This window comes from Elephantulus edwardii, unplaced genomic scaffold (genome assembly GCF_000299155.1).
Source record: "Elephantulus edwardii isolate Elephantulus edwardi_28Jun2011 unplaced genomic scaffold, EleEdw1.0 scaffold00315, whole genome shotgun sequence".
NCBI classification, from domain to species: domain Eukaryota; kingdom Metazoa; phylum Chordata; class Mammalia; order Macroscelidea; family Macroscelididae; genus Elephantulus; species Elephantulus edwardii.
The window spans coordinates 1,901,623-1,922,541 of NW_006400065.1; the positions used below are offsets into that span (position 1 = coordinate 1,901,623).

Below are 20,919 nucleotides of genomic sequence, written 5' to 3' on the forward strand. Positions count from 1 at the left end.
TTTGTTTTTGTTATGTGCTGTCAAGTTGCTCGCGACTCATAGCGACCCTATGTACAATAGCCCTAAACTCTGCTCTGTCCTGTGCCAATTGCACTGTCTCTGACACACGCATACCGATTACCCCAGTCACTGAATCAATCCACCTCATAGAGGGCCTTCCCCTCCTGCGCTGTCCCTCCACCCTCCCCAGCACGATGTCCCTCTTCAAGGAACGGTCCCTCCTTACATGTCCAAAGTATGTTAGACGGAGCCTCAGAATCCTTGCCTCCAAGTGTAGAGTGTATTCATATGCCGTTGTCGTGCGCTACTCGGCTGACTGCAACTCACAGCAATCCTCTAAGACAGAGTGGAACTGCCCCACAAAATTTCTTGAGGGAATCCTTTTTCAAAAAAACATTAACTTGCTTTCATTTGAGTGTAGGTTTACAAATGATCCAAGCTTTAACCTTTCTGGGAATTCTTTGACAGGTCTTTACATGGAGCTTCTGGGAAGTCTGACTTGCCAACCTTTTGGCTGGTGTCTCAGCACTTAACCACTGTGCCCCAGAGCTCCTTGGCTTCACACGCTGTTGTTGCTGTTAGGTGCCATCAAGTCAGGAAAGACTCATAGTGACCCTATGAACAAAAGACCTGAACCCTGTTCTGTCTTGCTCCCTCCTCATACTTCCTGATACACAAAAGCCCGTTGCAGCAGTCACTGTGCCAATCCACCTGGTTGAGGGTCTTCCTCTCCTTTACTGACCCTCCTCCCTTTCCAGCATCATGTCCTTTCCAAGGAACAGCCCCTCCTAGCAACACGCCCAGAAGCCTCATCATTCTTGCCTCCAAAGAGCATTCCGGTTGCACCCTCTTCAAGATATATATGTTTGTTCTCTTCTCCAACACCACAGCTCAAAGGTCATTCTTCTGTCATCCTTACTCACTGTCCAGCTCTCAGTGCACAGCAAGTAACTGGAAAGGCTATGGCCTGAATCAGATACACCTTAGTCCTCAAACTGACATCATTACTCCTCAATAATTTGGAGAGGTTCTTAACTGCAGATTTTCCTAGAGCAATGTATCCATATTTGCTGACTGTCGGTACCAAGGGTGTCAATTGTGGATCCAAGCAACATGAAGCTGTTGATAGTTTCAATCTCCTCTCCTTCCATCATGACACTGCCTATCGGTCCAGTGGTTAGAATTTTTGTTTTGACACTGAGATGCAATCCATACCAAAGGCTGCATTCCTTGATCTTCTGCAACAGGTGTTTCAAGTCCTCCTCACTTTCAGAAAACAAGGTTGTGTCATCGGCATGATTTTGATGAGTCACATATATTAAACACAAAACCAAATCCACGGCCACTGAATCAATTTCAACCCCTAAGTCCTTAAAACTCATGACCAAATCAGTTCTGATTCACAGCGACCCTATGGGAGAGCAGAAATGCCTGTACATTTCCCAAAGCTGTAAATCTATAGGGGCACACACAGCCTTATCTCTTCCCCATAGAATGAATACCTGCTAGGTTCAAACCAACTTTATCTTGGCTAGCAACAGAATTCTTTAACAAACTGCCACCAGGAGCAGGAGTGGCATCCACTTCCGAAACAGCTTGCCTCTGGCCCAAAGTTATACAAGTGCTCAGGTCGTTCGTTCACAGGGTCGCTATGAATCATCTATGACTTGACAGCACTTACCTGGGCAGCCCCACTGCAGGCCACCGCCTTCTCAGCTCGCAGGATCCGCTTCACAGCCCCTAACTTCATGGCCTCCACCTGGGCATCCGTCAGGGGCTTCAATACATCACTCAGACGAAAGATTTTCTTGCGCCCACCTGCGCCTGCCAGTCTGTGTGGAGAGGAGGGGTGGGGGCAGAGTGACTTGAGGATCCTTCCTGCAGCCCCAACCCAGGGACTGAGCAGGTCACACAGGGCCAGCTCTCTAATGCCCCATGACCAAAGCCCAGCAGGATAATGAAGGAGGAAGGAAGGTTAAAGGGGGTTTCAGGGATGGTTCCATGAGAAGGTGACAGGCAGAGCGACTGGAATGAGTGAAGGAAGACACACAAGATTCTGGGACAAGAATGTTCTTTCCAGATGAGAGACCAGAGCTCGAAGGCCTTTAAGTGAGCTGAGTGGCTGATCAAAATGTAGCCAGAAAAGAAAAAAAAGTGCATCCAGGAAGCGGTGGGACTCGCAGAGGAAAGATGGAGGGAAGGAGGGGGGCAGAGGGCTTGAATGAGATGGAGAACTCGCAGGACTTGGGCCGGGACTGGCTCAAAGATTCAGTCTCTGAGGGAGGTGACGATGATGACAGTGTGCAGTAGCTTCCTACACGTTAAATGCTTTATAGTCATGACTGCTTTTTTTTAAAAAAAAAATTCTTTTATATCATTATTTTTTGTGTGTACTGTCAAATCAGATCTGACTGGTACAGGAGGAGACGGTTCCTCCTTCTCCAGCAGAGCATCTGGTGGATTTGAATTGTGCACCTCTGAGACTGCAGTTGCAGCTTCTTGCCACTAGCTCGCCAGTTATGACTGCTCTTAACTCTTGAGTTCTCACTGAATTATTGATCAACCACTGTGAAATAATTTTCATTCTCCACACTGATTTAGGGAGACAGATCTCACCCTGACCCCGATGGTAGCCATAAGAGAGTGGACCTTCTTATTTAATGATGACAGTGCAATTGTAGCAGTAACAGTCTAAACAGCTGTCCCGACAGAACATCTTTTTGCCATCTGTCTAGTTTCTCTCTCTTGTGTGTGCTCACCCCCTCGGCCCATGGCTCACCGGGGCTGTGTCACAGGGATGATGGGCTCCGGCCTCCTCTTGGCCTGAGGTGCCTCCTCCTCCAGAGTGGACATGGAGTTCAGGGAGCCCACCACCGAGATGGCCTGGCCCTGAGCTGACAAGCGTCGCTTGATCAGGACACTCTCCGGCTTCACCACCTTCTCTTCCTTGGGCTCCTCCTTGCACTGCTTGGTCTGCTCCACACCTGAGAGGAAGGAAGGAGGCATAGTAACGTCAGCCTCCCCTGCTACCCGCTGGCCAACGCTAGCCCAGCCTCCTGGGAGGCCACAACTTTAATTACAGTAACATATGGCCAACATCCAAGGACTCCCGTGTTATAGGAACCATGCTAAGCAGTCCCTTCCTGCAGGGAGAACTGCAATCCAACAACTGAGGTTCACACTAGAAACGTCCCTCACTGAGGGGTAGAGTAGTAAACAGTACAGTAAGTACAGCTATGTGGTGACCTGGTTCAACAAGGAGTGGTATTCACAGTTCCCGCTGCTGTCAAGTTGATTCTGACTCCATTGGGCTTCTGAGGCTGTAAATCGTTATAGGAGGAGACTGCCTATCTTTCTCTTGTGCAGCATTTGACAGATTCAGACCGTTGACCTTTGGTTAGCAACACAACAAGTTATGCACGAATCACCAAACTGATATTTTCAATAGTGTGGGGTAAAAAATCATCTACTCGTTCACACAACACCCATGAATACAGAAAAGTAATGCTGTATAAAAGAAAGCACACGCTGACCTTATGATCCATTTCTTTTTTTTTTTTAATTTATTTTATTATTTTTGTGTGTACCATCAAATCAGATTTGACTGGTACAGAAGGAGATTGCCCCTTCTTCTCCAGCAGAGCATCTGGTGGATTCAAACCCCGTATCTCTGAGATGGCAGTGCAGCTTCTTGCCACTAGGCCACCAGAGCCCCCATGATCCATTTCTCCATTTCTATGAAGCTAAAGAGTAGGCAAAACCATCTGGATGTAAACATCAGAACAGAGGGATCTCAGGAGGTGGAGCATGGGGTGGAGCAAGAAGGAACTTTGAGGAGAGTTGGCGATGTTCTGAATTGTGATTCGGGGTGGTGGATACACTGATGTGCTCACTCTGTCAAAGTTCACCAAGGCTTTTGCTTCAGAGATACACATTTCCGTGTATAAACCATGCCTCAACAGCACTGTTAACAAGGCTCAGAGGGGCGAAAGTCACACGGCTGTTAAATGGCTGAGGCCACATGGTCCAGAGGCCACGCAGGCTGGCCAGGGGTTTTATGATGGAACCCAATCGCCATCCTGCTCTATATTATTCATAATTAAAACGCTCCTTTCCTTCAGCTCGAGCCACTCCCTCTGGAATATTTCTAGGTGCCAGGACCAGCCAGTGTCCCAGTGGATAAGAGCCTGGCCTTCAAAATCCAGAGTCCTACGTTAGTCCTAATCTTGATGGGCCCTTAGGTGTGGCATTGTGACCTCCCTAAGCCCATTTTGTTCTTGGGTGTGGATTCTTTCCCTTCCCAGAACATACAATCCCTCCTTCATCAGCACACAGCGTGGATATGTTCTGAGGAACACATACATCCGAGATGCCAGTGAGATCTAGTCTATAGTTAGACTGATGTTCAAATCCCAGCCACAGCCACTGACTGATCTGTGTGACCTTGGTCGGCTGCCCTTCTGACCCTTGGTCTTCTCATCTGTAAAATTCCTCATCTGAATGAGAATCTGTATCTAAATGGGCTCCGAGGATTTTTATAGATTTCAAAGCTCTGAAAAATGGGCACTCAATTTATGTTCTAATTATTTATACAGACGACCTCCTAAAATTGTCACCTGCACCACAAGGAGGGAAGAACCCAGTCAGGAGAATCCTGTGGTCACAGAGACCACCCCCTGGCTCGCGTCAGTTCCACGTGACCCCCACCTGGCCCCAGTCCTGCGGCTGTCATCTGCGTGGCCATGAGCCTAGCCAGATGCTTGATCTGGGCTTCGGTGCCGGCAGACTCCACCGGCGTGTAGATGGCCTGGAAGGAGGCAGGCATGACCTCAGGCAGGTACACCATGCTGATGAGGACCTGTGGGGTGAAGAGGAGAGAGAAGACTGTCTTGTACGCTTGCAAAGGCTGGACAGTAAATAGCTAGATTGAAAATGCAATTAGGATGTTGGTGAAGCATAATGAGTACACCACAGACTGTCCAAAGAACAAACAAATCTATTTTAGAAGAAGTGCAGCAGCCACAATGCTCCTTAGAAGCAGGGAGGGTGAGACTTCATCATAAGAACTTTGGTTTTGTTATCAGGAGGGACCAGCGCCTCCTGCCCGTAAGAGGCCCGCAGCGGCAGGTATGAGTGGAGGAAAAGGCAGAGTTTTGTCCTGCTGTTCATGGGGATGCTATAAGTCAGAACTGACCTGAGGGCAGCTAACGATGACAGTGACGACAGAGGTGAAACTGTTCTCAACAACAGCACTCAGCCAACCAGGGAAGTAAGAGGGGAGACAGTGGTAACGTGAGCGGTGTGATGAGGGGGTTTAGGGTGACAGAGACACGTCAGGAGGACCATGGAAGCCTCTGGTGTCCTGGGAGAGTGGAGCCCGCATGGAGGACTGAGGGCAAGGTGAACTCACACAGCAGGGACTAGTGTCCGCACTGAGCACCGTGCTCTTAAGGAGCTGTCTCTGTGTGGTCAGACTGACAAGATCTCGAAAGGCTACACAGGAACCTTAGGAAGCTGTGAGGTGATGTCAATGGGAAGGAATAACTCAGAAAATGAAGGGTGAGAAAAGTTGTGCAACGGGAAGAATGGAACCAGAAATGAACGAACAGTACCTGTAAAAACTGATGAATCGAACAGCATTATGTTTTGTCATGTGTCTTTTTAACAGTTAAGAAAAATTTAAAAAGACTGCATGGAGGTGGACATGAAAGTGGTGTCATGAAGTCCTGAAGCGGGACAAGCATTCCAGGAACAGAACAGCACTGGGGAGGCTGAGGGTGGCTCGGGCAGGACCCCGTGCAGAGCGTGGAGTACAGGGCTGTGAGGCGCGCATCATGGTCACCACCCCAACAGACCACATCCTCTGACCACAAGGCCATGTGTGCCAGGAACTGGCAACAAAAGAGAATTCAAAATCCCCCACACATTTGGGCCTTTAAATACATTCTCCAATTAAGAATAACCTGAGTAGAAAGATAATGAAAAGACAAGCCACTACGGCATGGAGGAGGCAGCTGAAAGGGCACCTGGGAGGCAGAATCAAACCCTTTAGGGCTTGTACTGGAAAAGCCAGAAGGGAAAAAATAAGAGCCAAGCATTTCACTTACAGCTCCGGAGAGAATGCAAGGCAGTCCGTCACGGGAGCCATGTGTGGGGCTAGGGGGCTCAACTGCACTCAGTGGACTACAATGCACTAGGAAGAAGACCGGTGACCTACTTCCCCAAATCAGTGAAGACTCTGTGGTCACGGCAGTCAACGTACAAGAGACCATGAGGCTGACAAGGGTGAGAAAAAATTCTGGTTCTGTCATGCGTGTTATCATTAGTCAGGGGCCAACAGAAGAACTAACAAGGTAACACTGGCGGGAAGAGAGATGACAGAGAATCAACCAGAAAAGGGCACGAGACTCCAGAGACAGCAGGTGTCTTAAACATAAAGGAATGCGTTGATCATCTTAGGCTAGTAAGTTTAATCAGGGTCATTTCCTGGAGTCTGTACTAAAGGAAGAAAAGAAAGAACTCGTTAACGGACGCCTGATCAGAGTGAGCTGAAGGAGGCATGTTTAGGCTGTGATCAGGCAGGAAACGAGAGTCATGGCACAATCTGCACGGTGGAGTGCCAGGATCTGTGCTGCCACGTGAAGGCAGCTTGACAGCCTGGGCAAAGCTGTAGGTGAGAGTGGACGGGCCTGGGCAGGGTGGGCTGGAGAAGGGAAGGATCAGCAAACAGAGGCTAACTCTAGGCATTCAAGTGGGCAGCAGGGCGCTGGTGTGCCAAAGACCCCAGGAGGAGCCAAGCCTGTGGAGAAGGGTACATCAAAGTCCATGTTGACAGAGTGAGTCAGCTGGACGCATGGCACGTCCAAGGGAAGATCAGTCCGGCAGGAGCTGGCAGTCCAGGCCTGCAGCTCACCAGTAGGCTGCGAGCTAGAGGGGTAACCCCTTCCCACATCCTTGTGGTCATTCCAATCCCTTCATCCCAGGTTAGGGAAGGAAGGAGGGGAAGGCTTCCACTGAGGCTGGAAGAGGTTTTCTCAGGACACCAGATGGAAAGATCTGGCTGCTGCTCACAGAGGACTGTGTCCAACCAGCCTCCCAGCCCCACCTATAGCCCAGGCCGGCGAAGCAGGGTATTTTTGACAAACTTGAAAGCTCTGGCCGTCATGGCTACCAACATCTAACTCCACATCACTGAGCACTGCTCAAGTGTTCATGACATCTCCAATCTCCAGTCAGCAGATTGCCCTCAGAGACAATGGAAGAGTGAGGGCCGGGCAAGTGGGTGTAGCAGGGGGAAATCAGACCATCTGTGGGTGGATCACCAAGAAAGGCGGTGGTCTAGTGAGGGTTAGGAGGGCCCACCTGGACCACACATCTTGGGGCTGCTGTCAGTGAGGTGTTTTGGGGATAGACAACAGATAGAGGAGGTCTGAGGTGAAGGTGGGGAAAAGCCTAGACAGACAGGCACACACACACACACACACGAATCCTCACCAGATTGGCCACATTGTCCGGCGTCAGCAGAGGTTGCAGGAACTCGGCTGTGATGTCTGTGTCGGACTGGCCTGAGATCTGGGCTGAGGCCTTGGAGGTCCCCGATGGCCCCGGCTCCAGGTCCTTGTCCTCATCGTCTTCCCCCAGGCTGGGCTCTGGAAAGCGGGAGAGAACCAAGAAGCCGACTGCAGAGAGACAGCAGGATCTCCCATCCCAAGGAGCCCAGGTGTTCCTGTTTCCAGGCAGCCTCAGGAAGCAGCAGCTCAAGGACAGAGCCGGCTGCAGCCCGGCCTGGCCTTCAGATCACTGTCTGACTCACCAGTTGCTTCTCCTGGACCTCAGTTCTCCCCATCTGGGAATTGGGAATAGGGAATAAGCCATAACTGCCCTGGTGATCACAGTAAGTTCTAAGAAGACAGTCTTATTACCAGAAAGGCTAACTATTACGTCCACGGTCCTGCTGGCTCACTGGCTCAAGTATATGGTTACTAGCCAAAAGGTCAGGAGAAAAAGAAGGGCGTTGATTTCTTAAATATCTACAGCATCCTGCAGAGAGGTTCCATCTCTTGCTGAGAATCCAAGTTTCCTTATAAGACCTTGAGGTGGTTCGTTTAGATCCCCCCAGGTAACTCTTATGTAGGCATAAAAAGCACCTGGAGTGCTTGTGGAAATGGAAATTCTGATTTCACACAGGTGGCAAATAGGCAAATTCCCAGAGAGGGGCTGAACTGGAACATACTAGGTTGAAGTCCTAAGAACACCACAAAGTGAAATAAGAATCCACAAGTCCATACTGGAAATGGAGGGGAGCGAAGGCAGGTTCACAGTACAACGCCACCTTGTAAACGCAAAAGGAATGAAAACCTGCGGAGCCGTGGAGTCAGTTGTCACTAACAGGACAAAGCAGAATCGAATGTCCCATAGCATTTCCAAAGCTGCAACTGTGGAGGCAGACGACCAGCTCTCTCCTGCAGCGTGGCTGCTGGGCTCGAACTGCCAGCCATTTGGTTAGCAGCCGAGCACTTAATCACCGTGCCAGCTGGGCTTTTTTGTGGAAGGACTAACAGAAAACCCTCTTCCATAACCATTACATTAGTAGGAGTAGACAAAAAGCTTCAGTGGGTGCTGAAACCAACAGGGGCCAGACTGGATAGGTTCTGTACATAGTTTCAAAGCATTCCCCTCGAGCACGTATTATTTACAAAGGGGTAAATGTGCTTTATACCAGCGGAACGTGGGGAGGTCCACCTCAATCTAACGATCAACGTTAACAACCCAATGATGAGACAAAGGTGGCCCCTGAGATCATGACGGAGGAAGACGCGTCCACGCCTGCATCACGGCCGTCAGACAGGGCTGACTAGAGCTGACCTCGGGCAGGTTTTGAGAGGCAGTAAATCACACGGGAGGCCACCTGCCCATCTTTCTCCAACAGAACAGCCGGTAGTGTTGTTGCTGTTGTTATGGGCCGTCGAGTCTCTTGTGACTCATAGCGACCCTGTGTACAACAGCCCTAAACCCTGCTCTATCCTGTGCCAATCACATTGCCTCTGACACACCCATCCCGATTACCCCAGTCACTGAATCAAGTGGTAGCTACACAGCCACTAAAAAAATTAACTTTGTGGCAGAAAAACTCCAAACTTCTGTAAATAAAGCATGAAAGAGGGCGCTCTCCATGTAGAAGGCATTTCAGAAAGGAAACAAAAGAAAAGTGTTAGCATTTTCGTGGAAGTTATTATTGGAGATAGAGGAAAAAGGGAGATCATGTCTTTTCTTTCTTTTTTGGTCATTATAAGATGTGATCATTTTAACGTATTTTATACCACATGATGTGACTTTTAATTTGTATCAATCTGTCTCAGTTAAATGTACCAAAATGTGGTGAGGTGCCATCTCTCTCCTACCAACTCCAGAAGGGGCCACTCTGCTCACCTAACTTCATCTTCTTGAGCGTGGAATCTGCGTCGTCTCGGGGCCGCTTCCGGGCATCCTTGCCTGTGGGCATGTTCCGGGCAATCTCAGCCTGCGGCGTGCCCAGGTCCACCAGCAGGGTGGTGATCTGGGCCTGGAACTCCAAGGAGGCGGGGTGCTTCAGAACGCTCAGCAAGTGCAGCTTGAGGTTCTTGCGGACACTGCTCACCTGAGACTTGGCTAGCGTTGGGGGTAGGTTGGCTGTGAAGAGAGAAGCAAGGACTTTGGGTGCTGGGGACAGAGCCTGCCGAGGTCCTGCCCATCTCAATTCCCATCCCTAAACTAGGGCTCAGGTCCTCCATTGCAGGCTCCTGGGAAAACGGCTGTGACCTCCTATTCTAGGATGCGGAATTCCTTCCACCTTCCACACAGCTGCTCAGAACCTGCAGAGGCATCAATCAACCTTAAGACAAAAAGGAACTCATCTCTCCAATTAAAGGCTCATCGCTCTCTACCTCCAGTCTCCGCCCCTTCCTGGTAGAGCTGGGTGATGAAAATGGTTAGGAGCTCGGTTGTTATCCGAAAGGCTGGTGGTCTGAAAGCACCCACAGGTGCCTCAAAAGAAAGACCTGGTGAGCTTCAAAAACATCAGCCACTAAAAACCCAGTGAAACACAGTTCTCTGACCCCCTGAATCATCACTGAGTCGGAATCAATTAAGACCTGGTTTGAGGGGAAAGCTAAAACCATCGCTTCTACCCCCAGCATTTCCCAACTGAACAGTTACAACAGCTTCATCTCTGGTCTCCTTGTCGGGAGAACGACTATCAAGTGTCTCAGCAGTCACCTTGATGAGCGAGTCTCCCCCGTTCCACAGCCAAAGAGGATGCCTGGAATGATGCCTGCCCAGTGCCTAGTGCCCCTTCCTCGGCGAGCCACACTCTCATTCTCCTTTGAGGGAACCACTTCGTCTCCATTCTCAATCCAAATGGCCATGAGATCTAAGGGCCAATAAGAACCCTGTATTCCAGTGGCCTCTGTGATTGGTTTGGACACAGGTTCATAAAGTGTACTTGGCCAATCAGACACAATGAGCACTCTGGCTGGAATGTCTGGGAAGGAGACACTCTCTCCCCCTGGTGTTGCTAAGCCGACAGAACAGAAGCCTGGCACTCTTAAGGAGGCCACCTTTGCTATAAGGAGAGAGCCAGAGAACAAAACCAATGTGGAGAAAATACAAGCCATGACCTACGTGCATTCTTGGAGGCCATGGAGGCCCTGGGAGATCAACATGTATTCTTGCCTCAAGCTGAGACCCAACCCCGACTTTTCCATTAAAAAAAAAAAAAAGCAAAGAAAACAGTATGTTTCCATGAAGTATTAACATTTTGTTAATCTTGGTACATTTATCTTTTCTATGTTTTGGAGGGGGAAGCTACGATCTGCTGGCGTGATGGTTAGCCTTGGAAATGAAGAAACTTAGTCTTCCTCTGGATCAGGAGGGAAGGATGGAGAGGAGTGAATATGGGAAGTATTATGAACGTTGTGAGTTTGATAAATCTGAAACTCCTCTGTAAAATAATGTTACAGAACCACCTCACAGAATCTGATTAAAGTACAAGCAAATGTCAAGCATACCTATGCTAACCACCTATGCTAACCAAAAGGTCGGTGGTTCAAACTCACCACCACACCTTGACAGAAACAAGGTGGCAGTCTGCTCCTGTAGTCTCCAGCCTTGGAAACCCTTCAGGCAGTGCTACTCTCTCCTACAGGGTGGCTGAGTTGGAATCAACTCCACAGCAGTGGGTTTGGTTTTTGGTTAAGGGGAAAGGCTAGAATATTTTAAAGCTTTTGACACATAATGTGTCATTTAATCTATATCCACCCACTGCCGCTGAGTCAGCTCTGACTCACAGCCGCCCATGGGGCTTCCCAGGCTGTAAATCTTTCCAGGAAACCATATACTTACCTCCATATTAAAGCCACATCTGAAGCAGGTTCTCTCACGTGCAACTGAGAGTCCCGTCTAACAGAGAAGCCTTGCTTGTTCCCTGACCTGCTAGACCGATGACAAGTTCCTCACCACCTAGCTGACACTTCCTCAGAAAGGCCAGACTGCTCAGGGGAGGGGGCAGGAGAGGGCTGACTGACCATGCAGGGTTTCGTAGGCCTGGATCACTTCCGACATGAACATAGGCCTCTGGCGGGCGATGTTGGCAAGGGAGCCCAGCGCTGTGGTCAGGTTGATGGAGGAGATGGCGGGGTGCACCATGAACTTGAGCAGCTGCTCCAGGGCTGCTTTGCCCTCTTCCCACAGCACATCTGAGAAGGGAGATGAGAGAGCCAGTGAGGAGGACCCTGGCATACAGAGGTTTGTGAATGGCTGAAAAACCAGACAAGGTTAGTGGATGGCTGAAGTCCTAAAGGCTATCAGAGGATGCAAATGTAGTTCTAGGGCTCTTCTAAGCACGGCACTGTGACAGTGAAGGATGAGAAGTCATTTTAAACGTGTAACTATAGGAAAAGGAGCTCGGGTGGCCTAGTGCTAAGAATCTGTGCTGCCAATTCTAAGGTAGATTGTTCGAATCCACCAGCCGCTGTACAAGAGGAAGATGTGCAATCTTCTGTGAGATTTATTGCCTTTGAAAACCCACCGGACGGTAGGCTGTGAGCTGGTTCTGACTCAACGGCAAACAACAATTAACTATGGGAAAAGAAGGTCTGGTGTAGCTAAGCATTTGGGCTGTTAACCATAAGGTCAGTGGTTTGAAGCCACCAGTCAGTCACTTTGCAGGAAAAGAGGAGGCAATTAGCTCCCATCAAGACTTACAGCCTAGGGGGCATTCAATGAGTCAGCACCCTCACGACAGCAGTGGGTTTGGTTGGATGAACTAGGATGAACTGATTGGATGAACCAGGTTGATATGAAAATGTAAACATGTGGAGACAGTCTGCACACTCTGACAAAAGAAAATAACTTCCGAGTACTGTTGTTAGTTGTGTCATTGACTATGACTGATATAACAGCTCTGAACCCTGCCCAATCCCGAGCCAGTCTCACCGTCTCCGGCACATCCGCCCCATTACCACAGTCACTGTGTCAATCCATCCAATCTAGGGTCTTCCTCTCCTGTGCGGACCCTCTACCCTTCCAAGCATGATGTTCTTCTCCAAAGACTGGTCCTTTCTGGCAACATGCCCAAAGGATGTGAGACAGCGTTTCAAAATCCTTGCTTCCAAGACACAACCTGGTTTCACCCTCTCTAGCCCAGAACTGTTTGTTCTCTCAGTGGTCCAGGTACAGTGAATGCTCTTTTCCAGCACCACAACTCAAATATGCTGATGATTCTTCTGTCATCCTTAATCACTGTCCAGCTCTCTGATGCATAGGTAAAAATGGAAAAGATCCTGGCCTGGGTCAGGTGCACCTTAGTCTCTAGACTGACAGCACTGCTCTTCAGCACTCTAGAGAGCAGACTTTGCTAATACAACTCATCTTGTGATTTTCAGACTGCTGGTGCCAATAATACTGATTGTGGATCTAAGTCAGATGAAATTGTTAACAATCTAAATATCTTCTCCATCTGTCATGATGCTCCCAGTGGTGAGAATCTTTGTCCTTTTGATGTTGAGCTGCAATCCATATTGAAGACTGCAGTCACGGACCTTCTGCAGCAAACACTTAGGTCCTCCTCAGTTTTGGCAAGCAAGGTTGTTTCATCTGCATAATTCAAGTTGTTGACAAGTCTTCCTTCAATCCTGACGCCATATTCCTCCTTATAAAGTCCAGCTTCCTTACTGATCTGTTCAGCACATAAATTGAAAAGGTACACCCCTGATGCACTCCTTTCTTGGTTTTGAACCACGCAGTATTTCCTTGCTTCATTCGAATGACTACTTCCTGGTCCAAGTGTAGATTTTACATGAGCATAATCAAGTGTTCTGGGATTCTCACTCTTCTCAGTGTTAGCCACAATTTGTTCTGTGGTCCACAAAGTCAAATATCTCTGCATAGTCAATACAACACAAATAGACATTCTTCTGGTAGCCTCTGCTTTCAGTCAAGTGCCATCTGATATTGGCAATGACGTTCCTAGTGCATGGCCTCTTCTAAATCCATCTTGTATTTCTGGTAGTTCTGCGTCAATGTACTGTTCCAGTTGTTTTTGGATAATCTTTAGCAGGATTTTGCTTACATGTGACATTAATGATATGTAGTTGTCAGAACAGAGCAAGGAGACACTACATGTTTTAAAATCAAGAAAGGGGTCCGTCAGGGATGTATTTTGTCTCCATAACTTTTCAATCTGTATGCAGAACAGATCATCTGAGATGCTGGGCTATACAAGGAGGAATGTGGCATCAGGACTGGTGGAAGAATCATCAACAATCTGCGTTATGCAGATGACACAACCCTTCTTGCTGAAACTGAGGAGGACCTGAAGCGTTTGCTGCAGAAGGTCAAGGACTGCAGCCTTCAATATGGATTGAAGCTCAATATCAAGAAAACAAAGATTCTCACCACTGGGCCAATTCGCAGCATCAGTATGGACGCTGAAGAGATTGAGATAGTTAACAGTTTTAGTTTACTTGGTTCCACAGTCAACACTCTTGGTAACAGCAGCTAGGAAATCAGGAGACGAATTGCATTGGGAAAGTCAGCTGTGAGGGACCTCTCAAGAGTACTGAAGAGCAACGACATTAGGCTGGAGACTAAGGTGTGCCTGATCCAGGCTACAGTCTTCACAATTATGTGCTATGCTTCGGCGAGATGGACAGTGAATAGGGATAATAGAAAGAGAATTGATGTCTTTGAGCTGTGGTGCTGGAGAAAAGTGTTGACTATACCATGGACTGCTAGGAGAACAAACAGGTTAGTCCTGGAGAGGGTGAAGCCAGAATGCTCCTTGGAGTCAAGGATTCTGAAGCTTCATCTGACATACTTTGGGCATGTTGCAAGGAGGGACTGGTCCTTGGAGAGGGATATCATGTTTGGGGGAGTGGAGGGATGACGCAGGAGAGGAAGACCCTCGACGAGATGGATCGATTCTGTGAGTGGAGTGGTGGGAATGAGTGTGTTTGAGACAGCGAGAGTGGCACAAGATAGAACGGTGTTTAGGGCTCTTGTACATAGGGTCGCTATGAGTGCGACTTGATGGCAAATAACAACAACAACAATTTCGACACTGTTAAATAAATATGGATCTCTTCCAGTCAGCTGGCCAGGTAGCTGTCCTCCAGATTTCTTGGCACAGTCTGATAAGCACATCCATGGCTGCATTTGTTTGTTGAAATATGTCAACTGGTACTACCACTCTCCTAATCCAGTCCTCTGACATTAACCTTTAACATCTTGGTGGTTATTCTTCTAGGTTTTTCCTATGTATAAACAGATTATAGGTCACAGGATTTGTAACAGTGAATTAACAAACCACCTAAATGCTTATCAACAGTGAACTGCTTAACAGAATATGATGTAACCACATTATAGACTAGTTATTATTAAGCGCTATCATGTCAAGTACAACTCACAGTGACCCAGTGACCAACAGATCTGAGCCCTGTCCTTTCCTGTACCATCCTTACTGCTGCAGCCACTGTGTCAATCCGTCTCCTTGAGGGTCTTCCTCTCTTTCACTGATCCTCCATCTACATGATGTCCTTTTCCAAGGAACGGCCTCTCCTAACAACACGCCCAAAGTAGCTGAGAAAAAGCTTCACCACCCTTGTTTCCAAGGAGCATTCTGGCTGCACTTATACAAGACATTACCTGTTTGTTCTTCTGGCATCGCTTGCTCTTCTGTCATCTGTTATCTAGCTTGCAAATGCATAGCAGATGACTGAGAAGGCCATGGCTTGAACCAGGTATATCTCAGTCTTTAGTTGACATCACTGTTCTTCAATACTTGGGACAAGTCCCTGACAGCAGACAGCCCAAGTGCAATGTGTATTTTGATTTCCTGAGTGCTGACACTGATGGTGCTGATTGTGGATCCAAATTAAGATTAAATGATTGACAACTTCAATCTTTTCTCCATCTATCATGGTGTTGTATATCAGCCTAGTGGTGGGGAACTTCGTTTTCTTGATGTTGAGATGTAATGCATATTGCAGGCTGTAGTCTCTGATCTTCTGTAACAAGTGCTTCAAATCTCCCTCAGTTTTAGCAAGCTAGGTGCACCCTCTGCATAAAGAAGGTTGTTGATGAGTCTTCCTCCCATCCTGCTACCACGTCCTTCTTCCTAAAGTCCAGCCTCTCTGACGATTTGTTCAGCATACATACTGAACAAGAATGGAGAGGGGATACAGCCCTAAAGCTCAGCCTTCTTGATGTTCAAATATACAATTTTCCCTCGTTCTGTTCAAACAATAGTTTCCTGGTCTGGGTACAGGTTTTGCACAGTGACAACTAAGAATTTTGGAATTCTTTTTGCTACTGTGACTCTATGTATCCCCTCCATCTTCTTTTGATGCCTCTTGGTTCATTCAAAATTTTGTCCATAGCATGTCAGTATTCCAAATCCAAGCTTGAATATTATATACTGTGTAACAATTAATTTAGTATGACTTTGCTTAGAAAGAATTATTTGAGTTAAACAGGTTGTCAAGCAATATATAAGGGTAGTTACATTTATGCAATTCTCACTACACCAGCCAGATAAATTGACCAAATGCTTTTTTATAAACCCCAAAGTTTCAATAATAAAACCAAACGCATTGATATCAAGTTGACTCCAACTCATAGCAACCTTGTAAAACAGAGCAAAACCCCGTCAGGGGGTTCACAAGGCTGTAATCTTGATGGTAAGAGACTGTCACATCTTTGTGTATCAGAAAAACTGGTACATGTAAACCACCAACTTTTTATTAGCATAAAACTCCTTAACCTCCATGCCACGAGGGCTCTATGATATCAATCATAATGATCCCAGTGTATCAATGAGGAAACAGGGTCAGAGAGAACAAGCCAGGGCCAGGGATGGTACAGTAATGCACGTGGTGTCTGTTGGTGGGCGGCACTTACTGTACTGGATGTAGGGGTGGTCCCGTGGGATGCGGTCCAGGCTGATGTCGTTCTCCTGGCGCCGAGGCACCTCTGAATCGGCCATGCGAGGTGACAAGGTGACGATGAGGCCTTCTACAAACTTGATGGCGTGGGTGCGGATGCCATCATTGTCAGAGTCCAACAGCAGGATGATGTCCCCAGCCATGGCAGACACCATGTCCCAGCAGGCCTCCTGGAGTTCACTGATGACCCGCGATTTCACCATCCACTGCCAGCAGGCCAGAGAGGGATGGACAGGCCATTAGAGATGGGGGTAAAGATGTCAACTGGCAACATTTTCCACTCTACCCTTGGATGCCTAAGTGATGATGGTCATATTCGTTTGAGAAATTTACTGAGTTCTAACTGTCCCTGGTCCTATGCTACCTGATGCTGGGGATAGGGCTTTATGAGCACGGCAGGCCTGGCCCTGCATCCATGAGGCTCACAGTCAAGTAAGGAAGACAGACCTGTGAGCCAACACTGATGATTCAGAGTGTTAAAGACCGAAAATTTAAGGAAAATAAAGGATTGGCAATCCTGACCTCCTGAGGCAATGGAGGGGGATTATGGAGAGAGCCAGTCATCTCCCTTAAGTCAATGAACATACCATCGATCGCATGTTCCCTTCCTTCACATCTAGAATTAATGTGCTTCTTGATTAGTTTGTCTCTCCCGCTGGGTTCTCTGCCCCATGAAGGTAGGAACAGGTATGTCGTCTCCAGTATGACCCAGCATAACAGGCACAGAACTTATGATCAGGGAATGCTGAATGGATGGACAAAGACAGGAAAGACTGCTATCTGAATAGATGAAAGGATGGATGGGAAAACAGATGACTGGAAGGATGGCTAGCTGAAGTATAGATGGAAGGAAGAAAAAGTGGATGGAAGGAAGGATAGACAGGCAAAAGAAAGCTGGACAGATGGAAGAAAGACTAATGTGTGGATGGATGAAAAGATGGAAGAAATGCTTGATGAAAGGATGGAAGGAATTGCGGGAGAAGAGCTGAGTGGTAGGCTAGATGGACAGAAGAGTGAGTGGACCAATGACCAGTGATTTTCTGACAAGCAGACAGTACCATTAGTCATTCTTGGTCTTTGCTCCCACAGACCACATAAAGGATCTGATGTGACTCTGTTTGACTCCTAATGGTTTTGGTCAGTGGAGAAACAGGAGCTGTCAGTGTGTCCAGATGTCCTCCAGCGGGGAAGGTGCACTCACCTGCAGGGCCACCTTGTAGAGCTGGGTCATGGTGAGGATGGCTTTCTTCACCACATTCACGTTCTCATCCCTCAAGAGCATGTTGAGGTTGGCGATCAGTTTCAGCAATAACTCAATATCCCGCTTGCTGGGAGTTATAGGAAAGAAAGGAATGGTCCAAGTTGTCTTATGCAGGTGGGGAGCGTTGGGGGTTCAGAAGGGACGGGAACTCGGGGGTTGGGATGAGACAGGCAGAGGGAACAGCTGCCTGAGGTCAGCTCTGTGAGGGTGAGGACTGCATCTGTCTCGTTGGCTGGCACATCTGGAAGTTCAGAACATCTGGCATCATGCCTAGACCTGGATCTGCGTTGGTCCTGCACCATTCACTGTTATCAGGTTGATCCCAATTCACAACAACCATACAGAGAAGGGGGGAACTGCCCCAGGCGTTTCCAAGGCTGTAAATCTTTATGGGAAGAGATTGCCTATCTTTCTCAGAACAGGTGGTGGATTTGAACTGCTGACCTTTTTGATAGTAGTGCACTTAGCATTTAGTTCAGGGCCTGGCAAATAGAAAATACTGAATGAACAAGGGACGCTTGGCCCCTTCCCAGTCACAAAGCTGCACAGTAATGTCAAAGGAATGTGTAAGTGGATGATCTAGTTGGGTCTCGGCTTTGCTGCAGATGGCAAAGCAGGAAAAGAGCGTGGCCGTGGAAACACATCATGTAAGTTACTGGTGTTACTAAGATCATCTGCTTTTATTTTATTTTACTTTTAATATTTTGAGTGTGTGTACTGTTAAATCGGATCTGACTGGTACAGGAGGAGATTGTCCCTCCTCCAGCAGAGCATCTGGGGGATTTGAACTGCATACCTCTGGAAGTGCAGTTCAGCTTGTTGACACTAGGCCACCAGTGCTCCCTGACCATCTGCTTTTTGAGCAAATATTTATTCAGCCCCCACTATCTATGCCATCGCTGTTCTAGGCACTGGGGAAGAAAAGGCCTGCCCTCGTGGAGCTGACGTTTTATGGGGAGAACCACCACCACAAAGCGGAGGGAACAGAGTGCTGTGCTAGAGCTGCTGGGGGGTGGGGGTTGAGGAAGGACCAAGGGGAGTGTGGGGTCCCTAACAGGAAAAGCACACGTAGGGGTTGTGAAGCAGAATGGCGCTTGACCAGCAAGGAGTCCAGGGGCTGAAGGTGGATAGAGGGAGGCAGAAGGTCTGGAGCAGAAATCCGAGAGCTCAGTGGAGTGAGAGGAAGCGAGAATGCACTGTTAGGTTTCTGATCCCAGTGAGATCCTGGGTCAGTGGACAAGAACGGGGTCTTTACACAGAGTAGGGCCATGCCGGCTGCCCTGTCCAAGTGGAAGGAGAAGCTGAAAACCAGAGGGAAGGCTGCTGGCTGTAGGCAGAGGGCAAGGGCGGCTCGGATGAGCAGTGGCAGGGACTCCATTGAGGAGTGGTCAGGTTTTCTATGTACTGAAGGCAGCACTGGGTCTTTACTGACACAGAGGGAAAGAACGTGAGAAATGCAGGAGTCAAGGAAGACCTTGTAAAGTATTTGCTGGGGTGCACTGGGCGTCGCAGGTGAGCAAGGATAAGGACAGGATCTAGGAAGCAAAGGGCAGGGAAAGGTCAGGCCTGGAGCTGGAGGGGCCGACTCCACCAGGCTGCCTCTTGGGGTGCCCTGCGCTTCTTCATACCAGGCCTCCTCGATGAAGCCGATGACAAACTTGCGCACTTCGATAGACTTGTCTGCCTGGAAGGCGATGATCTCCTGCCAAGGTTGGAAAGGCGGCATGTTAGGGCTGCACCAGGCCCCGATCCCCAAGCTCCTTTCTCTCCCCTTGGTTACTCACATCCAGGAAGTTGTCCAATAGCGTGGGGTCTTTGTTGATGATCAGTTCTTGGACCTTATGGAGATTGGGGGCAAGGAGGCAAAGCACATACATAAAACATAAAAGCAGGGTCCAATCAAAGCAGATAGGAAAGCATACGTGAGGGGAAACACTAAGAGGGGAAACGCAGTTCAAATCCACCCACTCCCATCCTCCAGGGGCCTGGGCAAATAAGTGGCTTCCTCTCTGAGACTCAGTTTGCCCCTCTACAAAATAAAGTCTGTGGTAAGGCCTCAATCAGACCCCACAAGACTCTAGTTTTGGTACAAAGTGAGTATTAAACAGAGGGGCAGAATTAAAGGGATGTAATGCCCCAGAACTCCTACCGTCCTGAGGCTCGGCATTTGTTCACCCACATACCAGTTCTCTCTCCTCTCCAGCTGCTTCCTATTGCCCTGATTCAATCGTAACAGCACATTTCCTTAGATTCTGTGCCTGCAAGGCCCTGGAGCAAGCCCTTCCCATCGACATGCGTACAAAAGTCCAATGCCAGCAAGAGACCTGGCTCCTCATTCACTAGGACACACGTGAGCGCTGTGGAGCAGCCCTCACAACCGTCAGCATTCTGCTCCAACGCCGAGGGAGTCTCCTTCCCACTCAGAACAAGCAGACCTGGGACCCTCGCACAGGCAGCCGGGCTCCCAATCACAGAACTCTTAACTGCTCCCTGTCCTCACCTATCCCTAGTCCATCAAGTGCCTTCTATCTTCTGCCTCTGCACATGCTATTGGGCCTTCTTCCCGAGGCTCTTCCTCACTCATGCGGCCCACATGCCCTGACTGCTCCAAGAAGCCCTCTCTGACCCTCAGCCTGGGTCAGGTGGTCCTCAGAGTGGCCACAGCTCCCTGCCTATCTGGCTCAGCCCTGCATTCTGTGCGTGACATATGTATCACTGTCTGGGGACATGCATATCCTTCTCACTGGCCTGGATCCTCGTAGAGAACAAATGCAATTAAGAAGAGGATGAGAATCAAGAGCCTAACCCCAAATTCCTAGTTCAACCTAGAACTAAAGGAATGACCTTGGGCTAATTTTACAGGCTCTAAGGTTCTGCTTCCTTCTTTATGCAACAGAGAGAAACTGTCGTGCCTTGGGGAGTTTCAGTAAGAATGAAGTAAGGTTGTGCCTGTACAGCACTGAGCACCGTGGCTGGCACACACTAAGTGTTTAATATATGAGTGTTAGTACTGTGAACGGACAATTTCTTTATGGTTTTTGCCACAGTCTTCTAACTCCCTTCAAATGACTATGCAAACAAGGTGCTAAAGAGAGGGAGAGGTTTTTGGTTGGTTTTTCTTTTTTTGCTGAGTACAGTCAAATCGCTATGAGTTGCAGGCGACTCGACGGCACATAACAA

At 48.4% G+C, this 20,919-nt stretch overlaps 1 protein-coding gene across 1 annotated transcript in view; it reads right to left on the reverse strand.

Annotated features, from left to right (window-relative positions):
- SYMPK (symplekin) overlaps nt 1-20,919 on the reverse strand; it is a 36,026-nt gene that overhangs the window by 13,572 nt on the left and 1,535 nt on the right. Inside the window, exons 3-12 of the mRNA XM_006901247.1 lie at nt 19,524-19,577; nt 19,368-19,441; nt 17,680-17,806; nt 16,435-16,684; nt 11,562-11,732; nt 9,430-9,669; nt 7,495-7,649; nt 4,708-4,858; nt 2,780-2,984; nt 1,682-1,832 (exon numbers count right to left, since the gene is read on the reverse strand). Coding sequence (XP_006901309.1) covers nt 1,682-1,832; nt 2,780-2,984; nt 4,708-4,858; nt 7,495-7,649; nt 9,430-9,669; nt 11,562-11,732; nt 16,435-16,684; nt 17,680-17,806; nt 19,368-19,441; nt 19,524-19,577 — 1,578 coding nt within the window. The remainder of the gene's footprint in view (nt 1-1,681; nt 1,833-2,779; nt 2,985-4,707; nt 4,859-7,494; nt 7,650-9,429; nt 9,670-11,561; nt 11,733-16,434; nt 16,685-17,679; nt 17,807-19,367; nt 19,442-19,523; nt 19,578-20,919) is intronic.